This window comes from Orcinus orca, chromosome 16 (genome assembly GCF_937001465.1).
Source record: "Orcinus orca chromosome 16, mOrcOrc1.1, whole genome shotgun sequence".
Classification (NCBI taxonomy): domain Eukaryota; kingdom Metazoa; phylum Chordata; class Mammalia; order Artiodactyla; family Delphinidae; genus Orcinus; species Orcinus orca.
Window position 1 is genome coordinate 64,302,965 of NC_064574.1, and position 12,135 is coordinate 64,315,099.

The 12,135-nt window shown below is 37.6% G+C and overlaps 1 protein-coding gene across 4 annotated transcripts in view; it reads right to left on the minus strand.

Annotated features, from left to right (window-relative positions):
- Positions 1-12,135, minus strand: part of SMG1 (SMG1 nonsense mediated mRNA decay associated PI3K related kinase) — a 95,963-nt gene continuing 83,828 nt past the window's right edge. For 3 of the 4 annotated variants that reach the window (XM_033416463.2, XM_033416462.2, XM_033416465.2), the window contains 7 exons: positions 10,964-11,143; positions 9,798-10,025; positions 8,643-8,854; positions 8,375-8,481; positions 7,113-7,292; positions 6,928-7,034; positions 1-4,634 (listed from right to left, as the gene is read on the minus strand). In XM_033416463.2, the coding sequence (XP_033272354.1) occupies positions 4,557-4,634; positions 6,928-7,034; positions 7,113-7,292; positions 8,375-8,481; positions 8,643-8,854; positions 9,798-10,025; positions 10,964-11,143 (1,092 nt within the window). In that variant the 3' untranslated portion in view covers positions 1-4,556. The remainder of the gene's footprint in view (positions 4,635-6,927; positions 7,035-7,112; positions 7,293-8,374; positions 8,482-8,642; positions 8,855-9,797; positions 10,026-10,963; positions 11,144-12,135) is intronic. The other variant, XM_033416464.2, reaches the window with a different exon arrangement.

Consider the following 12,135-nt stretch of genomic DNA (forward strand, 5'->3'; position numbering starts at 1 on the left):
TACGTCTTTTAACACTTTATTTTTTGAAAAACAGGTATTTCATACAATCTTTGCCACGTTAATGCAAATATGCACAAAGTAGGCCATGTATTTTTGTTTTCCAAAAGTTGCATTATGAACACTTTCAGGAAGCTGGTGTGATTTATTCAACTTTTAACCTTAAATACAATCACAAAATTATAACCATCAGGAGGCATTACAACCTTTTGTACAGAGAATCCACTCTATTTATACAATGTTACTAGAACAAGGAAGATTCAGTTCAACTCAATTTGCTCTACATAATAAGGGTAAAGTAAATTAACAAGTGAAGTGTGATGTTGCCATTGACATCACAGGTGGAAATATAAGGAAAATTTAAACCAAAAAATAATTGACACAGGAACTTCAAACAGGAGCTGAAACTTGGGTCAAAAAAAACAACAAAAAAAAGCTGCTTCGAAAGACATAAAAACATTCTGCAAGTCTGCATTTCAGAACAACATTCAATTCATTAAGTTTATCATCTTCAAAAGCCGAGCTAATTGTATGACACTTTTGCATTAGCACAACAGCTTCCCTAGTAAGCCCAAATTCCCATGGAAAGCAAGAGACTGAATGGTTCATGTTGTACAACTAACTCTTGAACCTATAAAGCTTCTCTCAATTGGAGTCCATTTGCCCTTTTGTAAATAAGAGATGGTGATACTCTTACCCAGGCATAAAAAAAAGCAGGAAAAGTGCAATAAACCCTTCCGGGTTCCTAATACAGTGAATTTCCTTCCCCAGTGTTTGGAAAATTTATAATGCTAGTTCTTCCCCATAGAAGGAGTATTTCTAATACAACCCAAATAATGAAAAAATCTGTCACTTCTTTAAGTGACCCTTACCATTAACATAGTCTACCTCCTAGATTTAAGGGGAGGGGGAAAGTCCTAGCTCTAAATTACTGGCATTTTACAATCTCAAGATACAGAATGGAAGGTCATTGGTTTTCATATTTATCTGGTTTTATGTAAAACAAAGGTACTTAAATGTGCTAACAGAAAAGCGTTCACTGATTTTTGATGTATACGAACAGAAGCTAACAAGGCTAATTGTAGATGCTTTCTTTAATATGAAAAGAATTGGGAGAAAAGAAGAACCAGCTTCTTTGATTTTAGTACTGCCAAAACAAGTAAGCCCCCAGAGTAATCACAAATATGTGGAGGAAAATAGGCCAGGAAGACTTTTCAATTCAAAGTACTGCCTATATCACCCCAAATTTAAAAGGACCTAAGATTGCACATCAACTCTAATATTTGGCTGCACTTGCATTGCCCTGCTTGGAATTTTTTAATGGCTCTTTCCTTAAATTTCACACATCAGAACAACCACAGTTAAAAACAAAAACAATGCAGATAACATCAAACGCTGGACAATATAAAGAACACTACATACTAAGTTCAGGTAATAGAGGCAAGTGTTAAGGGCAGAAGTGATGGAAGTTCTTCTTTGTATTATAAACCCTCACCCTGAACCTGGGGTTTGGGCTCTAAGAAAGCAATTTAGGGAAGCAGATCAAGAGCTTGATTCTCAGTTCTCACACAGAAACCTCACACATCTCAAAAAACTCACAAGTGTCAGACACAAAAGAATCTTAATAACCATCTAGCAAACTATGTGAAGAATTCATGACCAGAAATAATGAAATACTGCAAGACACACCAAAGAAACAGAGTAAAAGAGAAACACAGACAGCACCATAAACTACTAAGCCTCCACAGCTTTACAGATAAATCAACTAAAACTCAGGCAATTCTAGAAAATTAAAGACAGCAAAACACTTAAGATAAACTTCAATTTCCAAGGGTCATAAGTTATTCTGTACCCCCTGAATCTTAGAGAGGGAAAAAGAGAGAGAGAGAGCATAAGAGAGACAGGGGAAGGGGGTGGGGCGGGAGGGAGAGAGAGCAAGAGGAAGGGGAAGGGGAGGGAGAGGGTGAGAGAGAAGGAGGGAGAGAAAGAGAGAGGCAGACCCCTGGTTTTCCACAGGTATTTCTGTATCATCAAAAATGCATGACTTCATAACCACAGCACTCTGAACTTTACATTATTTTACAAGATAATCACCAAAATATATCCCTGTCTTCTCAAACTGCTGTATCACCAAGGCCTTTGTACCTCTGATTAAATCTGACTGTTGAGTTCTCTTACAACAGGTCAAAATAAGGCTACTTGCCAAATGACTTCCCAGAAGAAGCCAAACTGTACAGACTGGGAGTCTTGTTGTCCAGAGTGCAGTGAAGAGCAAGCTTTGAAGTCCCCAGTTATTCCTATCTGCCCTACAACCAAACATGTATATGCCACACTATTCTCTGAGGGACCATTTTAAAGTAAAAGTGATGGACAATTTAGCAGAGACGCATGTTTTTTATGTAAAGCTGTTTTGTTTTCGCTAGGATAAGGTGCCAGGTACCTCTGAAGCCTGAAATTCACAGGCAATAAAATTAACCTATTTCATTTATCTTCTTTACCAAAGAAGCAGCAATTTCTGAATACTACCTATAGGGACAAACTAGTGTGAACCTGTTTTATCACTGTGATAAAAGTTTTTCCTGTGACAAAGAATGTTGTTGAAAGACTGTTTAATCTTGAGAGAGAGTAGAGGTAATCAAGTGATGAGTGCAATAGCCTCTAGGAAATAAAGCAGTGTGCAAAACACAATATGGCATTATTATTCCAGATAGGTTGTTTTGATTGTGAAAATAAGGTTCAAGATGAATGAAGAAAATAAAATTTGATGCACTAGGTTCCTTAACTTGCTATTAGACACATGGGGGTATTCAAAGATACCACCTTTCTTGTAATACCTGTCAAAGTATTCGAAGAGCACTGATACTGAAATGCATTCTCCCATGAGTATTTAAAGATTATATATTAACGTGGCAATGAGGATATAGGAAATGCCAGAGCTATGTGGAATTTTTCCTTAATACCTTTCAAGTTTGTGAAGACTGGCAACTAGAAAGTGATCACAGTGCTAATCTCTAAAATGCAGGAAAAATGTACTCAATCCAGATTTTAATCATGTTCTACTTTGTGTTGATACGTGACTTTAGGAATCCTATTCTAGTCTGGATTTTTATTTTGGATCAACAATTGAGCTTACACAGTCAGTACTGAAATGCAATGCTAAATTTAAGGAAACCTTGATCATGAATTCACTACTGAACAGGAAACTTAAAATTGTGGAAAAAGTAAAGTACTTCACACACTAATAACTGAACTTAATAAAAGATGTTGGTGGTTCGCACTTTTGCTGATGTTTCATGTATATGTCCTAAAATGCCAGGTAAACTAAAGCACTTTTAATTTACACCTTGTAAATTGTAAATTAAAAGTACCAAATGAGAAAATTGAATTAAAAAAACATTTCACTCTACCTCCACCAGAACATCACTTTATTGTTAATCTGTCATCAACAATGTAAAACTCTAATAGGTACTCTATCCTGGTTTTTAAAAAGGTAAAAGATTACATTGGATTAGCTACTTTCTATGAAAGAAACTACAGCAATCATAGAAGAGGGAAAATTTGAATGACCTCCCAAAAATGTACACTATAAGCGAAGGGGAGTGTACATTAAATCAAATGTCTGTTAGATTCATTACCTGTGAATGCACAGTGACAATTCTGGAAACTGTACATGATAGAATCACAGAAATGACTTAAATAATCAGAATTACATTTTGTATGTGATCACCAGACCTTTAAACAATCCTTGCATTTTCCACGTTACTGGTGGTTTTGGAAAAATTTCTGTTTATCACTCCAAATGTAAGTTGTTAACAGCATTGAGATGGAAGAATATGAAGTATAAGGACTGAAATAAAAGTGAATGTGAAAGATGGCTAATCTACTAGATCAAGTAAAGGGGGATGGGCAGATGGTGGGGGCTGGGGAGGAGGAGGATGGGGTGGGTTTTTTCCCTTCATTTCAGAAGTTCTTCCAACGTAGTGTTATCTGTTACATAGCTCTCCTTCTTCAGTCCATTTCTGAAATTCATATCGCATAGCCTTTTTGTACTTACTGGTCAACCCAACCAGTACTGTTGCCAAGCAACAAGTGTTATGCAAGAATCTGAATGCATCAAATCTTCCTTGGCTGTGTCGCGGCCCCAGTTTTCTCTGTTTCTGAGCGGGGTTTGATTTTTCCTGGATTGTACACACAGGGTCAGGTGGAATGGAGTTCCAAATCACTCTGTGCTCCGCGGCATCCCGATTTCTTTCTGCAGCTAACCTCCTGACACGTTTGCAGCTGTTCTGTGGCAGAAAGACAATCTCCGTGTTCAGGCGGTGAGCTTTCTTTCTTTCACCCTTGACCCTGGGGTTGCAGGCCATGGTGTTGGGCGTATCCCTGAGTGCAGCTGTCCTGCAGGATTCACTTCCTAGCGCACCGAGATTTCCTAGGTTTCCTCAGAATAAGCCCCCAGTTGCATCACCACCGACTGTGGTGTGGCTTTGGATGCCTGAGGCTGAGTTGATTCTGGTGGATGTCTGACCTCGCTTAACCAGACTCATCTACTGTCTTGCCATTCATACCCAGGCTGTCCAACCTTCATACAGCTGAGCCAAGTTATCTAGATTAGTTGCTTCCTTAATGACATAGTCAACCTGTAAAAATAGGCAGGATAGAATTAAAGCCATTTAAAACTTGAAAGAACATGGCTCATATATGAGTTATATGAACTGTTTAGGAGTAAGTTCCCAAATTAATTACCCAAAGATGTGTAGTTGTCATGGTGGGAAGAGAAGTTAAGTAATCTGAGCTTCCTTCATAATTCCATAACTTACAAATGTGTGTCTTGGGAAAGTCACAATCCCCTTTAAGCCTTATGAATCCTTAGATGAAGAGAGAGCACTACTGACCCCACAGGTGCCCTTGGATTAAACATGTGAATTCACTGGGCAAATGCTTAGGTGCATTAAAAAGTGCCCAGCAGATAGATTCTGAAACAGATTGGTACTCAGCAAATATCTATTGATTCTTCTTTTTTTTGGGGGGGGGGCACACTGTGCGGCACGTGGGATCTTAGTTCCCCAACCAGGGATCCAACCCACGCCCCCTGCAGTGGAAGCACAGAGCCTTAACCACTGGACTGCCAGGGAAGTCCCCATATCTGTTGATTCTGACTCAGCTAAATTTTCTTTTATAGTAAGAGATATAATCGTTATCTCTATCCAGAGCACCCATCAGGGTCCAATTATATCGTAAATGCTCAATATAAGGCTGCTCAATTGTAACCTACACCAAAAGTTGTATGCAAAGAACTCTATACTTACCCCACTCCTGTGAGCCCCTTAACTTTTTCATATAAAATTTAATAACTATCAGAATAAAAAGCACAATAGCCAAGCATCCTTTAAAAAGATGGACAGAGACCTAAGATGCACAGTCATGAAAGCACACAGCCCATTAACCTACCAAAAAGATTCTGAAGTAAGGATACCCCTGGACCCAGAACACCGTCCATGGTTTTTGACAAACTTGACGAACTCTCTCTAAAGAATGAGTCTTAAACAAGAAGAGCTTAAGCTTAGATCCTATACAGAGATGTAACAGTGTTTAAAAAAAAAAAAAAAAACTTTCCTTGCTGATGTTAAATTTGAATTGTGGATGCCAAACCATTAAAAAAATAGGACATTCACAAGTCTCAAATTTTTACCCCACAGAAGAAAAGGCATATGTGTAATGGAGAATTCAGGAGAACACTACCCTTGACCAAGTGATCTAACTTAACAACAAAGATAGCACAAACACACACATGCCCCCGATGTAAGATTCTAAGAACACATCATTGGCGAAGTATTCTTGCAAAAAATGTTGATTCTGAATCTAATTATGAAGAAAATGTCAGACAACTACAAACTGAGACACATTCTGCAAACCAAGTAGTCTGGACACATCAAAAATATAAATGTCATAAAAGAAAAGAAAGAAAAGGCTCAGGAACTGTTCTAGACATTAAAGGAGATTAAAAGTAGAACAAGTATATGAAATTCAAGATAAGCCTTGACTAAATCTTGTATGGGTTGGGGTGGGGTTGGGTTGGTGGTTAAGGAGAGGTAGGCTAAGTAATAAAGGACATTTGAAGGTAACTGGAGAAATCTGAATATGGACTCAATGTTGGATAGAAGTCAATGGTTAACATCAATGTTAAGTTTCCTGAGTTGATAATTACATAATTATATCATAGCTATATATTATTAAAATGTTTTGGTTAGGAGACAAAGTATTTAGGCATGAAGTGTTAGAATGTCTGCAACTAACTCTCAAATGTGGTTCTGAAAAACTGTGTGTATGAACACACATACACAGAAAGGTAAAGCGAACGTTAAGAAAGCATCAACAATTGGTCTACCAATTCTAGGTAAAGAGTATATGAGCATTCCTATATTTCTATAGGTTTGAAACTTTTCAAAATAAACAGCTATGGGGAAAAGAATTCATTCCTGAATTTATATATACAATTTTAGAAACACTAATGATAAAATTTCAGAGTAATAACTTCAGACAAACTGACACCCAAGAACACTTTATAGATACTACTTATTTATACATACTATGACACCCAAAATGTCATCCTCATTTCATTCAAACCCTTCACACAGCCCTCTCTAAAATGCAAATTAACGGTCTTCTGTTGGAGGACAGGGGGTCAAGCCACACCCCAAATTTTTGTTAAAAGAGAACTGGGAAGAAAGGAAAGTGCTAATAGGGTAGAGTCAATATTTGAATATTTGATAATCCTAGAACTGTGTCACTCAAAATCTTCTGAAGCCAATAAAATCAATTTAAGTTCCTTATTTCTTGATATATCACCAAAGGATAGGGGTGAGGGGATCTTTAAACCTATACTGTTTCAGCAGCATTAAAATGTGTAGCTCAAGTTTTAAAAATGGTCACCTGTTCAGCAACTGACATCCTCCTATTCGGATCAACATCTCGGCCCTCTAACTTGGCTTTCACTCTCTTCCACACGCTCACTGCATATGAGTTTCTCTCCTGCACAGCTGTGAAGCAATGGAAACGTGTAAGTCAAACCACCACTTAGTATTAATATTTAAGGTATCCTTATTCTGACTTATTACCTTTTCCAGTTTTAGGGTCTCTGACAGCCTTTTTAGGACTACAAGCAACACTCTTGCCAGTTCCTGGAACAGTGCTTGGTGGAGTATCTGCTGATGTAGCTAGATTTTTCTGAACCAGCTTTCTAGCATTCTGTGACATGACATCAGGCTGAGTCTTCTGGCCAGTGTTGCTCCGGACTGCTATAGAGAAAGAGTTGGTAGCTCAATTTACATGTACACAGAAAATGAAGGAGCAGGGCAGTGCTCTCTCAATCATCAACTACAAATGGACAGCCCTGATACTAGATATGATTTTACAACCTTAAAGTCCTTATCCCTTAAAATAAAAACTCTCCTCCTAAAAATATAGCCTAAACAGCTAGATATTCAGATATAAATTTGTACAATGATGCTCACGAGTTTGTTGTGGCATTAAAAAACTACAAATATCTTAACTGTCCAACAATTAATACGGTAAAGTCATAGAATGGCACATTAAATCTTGCCATTAAGTCATTTTTTAAAAGATTACTTAATGATAGGGAAATTATCTATTTAATAGTAAGTGGGAAAAGGCAACAAAAGTTGCATTCACAGAATGATCCAACTTGTATATGTGTGTGCATGCATATAGGGAATTCAACAAATACATAGTGGTTTTACCTCTAATTGGAATGGAACTATAGATTTTCCTATAATTATTTTTCTGTATTTTCCTAACAGAATATATTTTATAATCATAAAATAAATTATTTAGAGAGTATCTGAACACACGGTATTTTTAATAAGTACTTTTAAAATTAAGCCAGAATTTGTTCAGTTTGAGATATGACAAGAATTTATGGAAACCCTTTATTTTAAATAATTAATTTTTAAAAATTGCAGTATAGTTATTTATAATGTTGTGTTAGTTTCTGTTGTACAGCAAAGTGAATCAGTTACACATATACATATATCCACTCTTTTTTAGATTCTATTCCCATATAGGTCATTACGGAGTACTGAGTAGAGTTCCCTGTGCTATACAGTAGGTCCCCATTAGTTATCTATTTTGTATATAGCATTATGTATATGTCAGTCCCCATCTCCCAATTTATCCTTCCTCCCACTCTCCCCCTTTCTACATTTGTGACTCAATTTGCTTTGTAAATAGGTTCATCAAGGAAACCCTTTAAAAAGGTGATGACTAGAAACATATTAGACACTCATTAAACATCTTAGCATCTATGTGTAGATTATTAACAGGTCAAGATTCAGGTTCTTCTGAAGTAGGGGAGTCTTACCTGCAGCAAAGGATGGCTGGTAAGTAGCAGATGACGTTGGACTCGAACATTCATTTGTTGCATCGGTGACTAAGGGTGATGCAAAACTCACTAAATTATTATAGACACTGAAATATAAAATAAAATGGCTCATTTATGATATGCTTTAGCAAATAGCTACTTATAAATATGAACAAAACTGAAAAAAATTAAATGAATTAAATAAACAAAACTTACTCTACCAGATGTTTTGCTTATATTTTAAATTCAGGCCAGAAGGCATTCTTACCTCTGACTTTGTGTTTTCAGTTCTTTCAAGGTGGGAGTTATTTCCTGGAGCATTTCAACATGTTCTTGACTTCGAACCTGACCCATAGCTTGGACTAATGTAAACAGCACTGTCTGAATGTTGTCTTGCCATGATTTATATTCACCCAAGAACTGCCTAACACTGTTCTCATAGGGAACATCTTCACCATCTGCCAGAGCAGCTTCTTCATCCTAGAATCAGTATGTTAATGATCAAGAAAAATGGTATTTGCTTCAGTAATTACTCTTAAAACCATCACCTTTTGGATAACAGGTAATACGTGTTTTTCAAATACCAATGTGTTTATAATATGCTTATTACAATTTAACTCCTTTTCCACAGGAATCTTGTTTCCAGCACAAATAAAAACTCCAATTAAAAACAAATCCAGGGGTGGGAGGGAGGGAGATGCAAGAGGGAAGAAATATGGGAACATATGTATATGTATAACTGATTCACTTTGTTATAAAGCAGAAACTAACACACCATTGTCAAGCAATTATACCCCAATAAAGATGTTAAAAAACAAACAAAAAAACAAACCAAAAAAAACAAATCCAGGGAATGCCTTGGCAGTCCAGTGGTTAGGACTACACACTTCCACTGCAGGGGGCACGGGTTCGATCCCTAGTGGAGATCCCGCAAGCCACGTGATGTGGGGAAAAAAAAAAAAAAAAAAAATCCAAAAAGGAAATGATTTACTGTTTTGTGATGATGAAGTAACGCAGCCTTTTCTGGGGATTCAGTTTCCTTATTATCTAGATTCTGTACTAGAGGGAAGATATTTCATTTATTTTGGAAGCAAGCTATACAAGTTTGGGTAGGGAGGCGCAAGAGAGGTTAGAGATCTAAATACTCTGTGAGACTAGGTTCAAGTTTCAGCTCTACTATAAATTATATGACTTTGGATAAATCAATTTCTCTAAGCCCTGGTTTCTCTGTGAACAAAATCAGAATACTACTTATACTTACTACCTGCTTAAAAAAAAATAGTTGATGAAAACACAAATTAACTCAGTGACAAACAAACTGGAAATATGACCTGAGAGAAATTAGGGTTTTTTCTCATAAATAAAACTGTTTGTAATTTTATAAAAGGGGGGAGTAATTATGTGTCAATGGTATTAGTCTTACCTTGGCCATTGCTTTCAGGAGATGTTTGACATCTCCAAGCTGCCGGTTATGACCAGTGAGCACAGTCTTTATATTATCAACCAAATTCTGAATTGTTTCACAGACCGTTTCTATCTGTTGCTCTTTCTCTGTCTGAATTGCTCTCTGAGTAGACATATCCTGGGTCAGTTGTTTGTGTGCTGACAAAAGCCATTCAGAGCTGCCAATAGGATGTTCAAGACTCGTGTCCTAAATAGAATAAGCATTTGTTTGATTTTAAGTATCAGCCAGAATAATATAAGGTTCTTTTCTTCATCATCATCTCAAAAGACATTCGTAACTCAAGCCGCAACACAAAGAACCTCAGTTGCTGAGTCATGAATTAATTACCTACAAAACACTACTGGACAATAATAAACAATCTATAAAATACAGACTAAGATTTTTACCTTTTCTGCATAATCATACAGGGCATAAATGTTTAGAGTTTAAAACCTAAGAAAATATACCTGGAATAACAAAGATGATCCATATCCGGGAAACTAAACCCACTGTAAATCACTCTTTCTCACTGTTGTGGCCTCTCCCGTTGCGGAGCACAGGCTCCAGACGCGCAGGCTCAGTGGCCATGGCTCACGGGCCCAGCCGCTCCGCGGCATGTGGGATCTTTCCGGACCAGGGCAAGAACCCGTGTCCCCTGCATCGGCAGGCGGACTCTCAACCACTGCGCCACCAGGGAAGCCCTAAATCACTCTTTAAAATGAAACCAGAGTCTCGTAATACATAGTCTAAAGCCTTCCCACAAAGTAGAAATGCCGAATTTATCAACCTGATAATCCAGCATTCATCTTCCACTAGCCCTCTGTCTGCTACCCTACTTTCAGAGCATCTGAGTCATTTGCTACACACTGTCTTTCTCCTCCCCTCCGAACCTCCACAGTACTTCCAGTTGTAACTCTGAGAGTTCTTTTCACTTTTTCATTCACTGTATTATTTGTGTAAATAAGTTCCTTGGGGGCTAAAAGCAAGATTTAATCATCACGGTACCCCTCATAACATCTCATATACAGTACATGCTCAATAAATGTAAACTAGTGAGTGAATGTATTAAATTGATTTTGAGGGCATATAGTTGGTCTTATTTTAATCACCCAATCTCTTCACTCCCACCAAGATTCAAGACTTACCACTCTCTGTAATAAACGAAGCTCTAACTCAGAGACCGAACTGTTAAACTGTGATGCAAATGAACACATTTGCTGACACCGTTTGATTAGTTCAAATAATGAGGCATCCAGGTTTAAGGCTTCTGCAGTTCTAGTACGTAAACTTTCAAAATGAATGATATTGCTGCAGAGGAAAGTGACCTGTGAAGACGAAAAAGAAGAGTGGAACCACCACAATGAGGAAAAAATTTGCAATTAATGAAAACAAAAAAATACTACCTATTGATTTCCAGAATTCAGGACCAGGTCCTGAAAATGTATGAATGTATGACTCTTGTGGGAAACAGACCTACTCCTTATAAAAGCTAAATAAATGAACACTTTTTGGTTGATGCTGTTAAGACTGAGATGGCCAAAAGCACCTAAGGAGAATCAGGTAAATATTATCTTCTGCACGATTGTTTTTTAACTGAAATTATACTCCATACTAAAACTGTTATCATATTCAGCTGCAATTTGTTCGTGCTGTGTCTGAATTCCAACCTGAAATGTTCCCCTTCTGCTTCTACTCCTGCCTAACTTTACCATAAAGATCAGAAAACACTAACTGGATATTTGACAATATTAAGCACATCTTTTAAGGTACAACAATAGTATTGTGACTGTGTTCCTAAATAGTTCTCTCTTTTTTAAAAAAAATAAATTTATTTATTTTTGGCTGCGTTGGGTCTTCGTTGCTGAGTATGGCCTTTCTCTAGCTGCGGTGAGCGGGGGCTACTCTTCGTTGCGGTGTGCAGGCTTCTCACTGCAGTGGCTTCTCTTGTTGTGGAGCATGGGCTGGTTCTAGGTGTGCAGGCTCAGTAGTTGTGGCTCACGGGCTCTAGAGCACAGGCTCAGCAGTTGTGGCACATGGACTTAGTTGCTCCGCAGCATGTGGGATCTTCCCGGACCAGGGCTCAAACCCGTGTCCCCCGCACTGGCAGGCAGATTCTTAACCACTGCACCACCAGGGAAGTCCCAATAGTTCTCATTTTTATACTTATTGAAATACTTACAGATAAAATGATATAATATTTGGGATTTCCTTAAATATGGGATGTGAAGGAGGAGTAGGAAGTATAGAGGAAATAAAGTAGGGCTTAAGCTGATAATTATTAAATTTTGGTAATGGGTATATGGGATATGGGAATCAT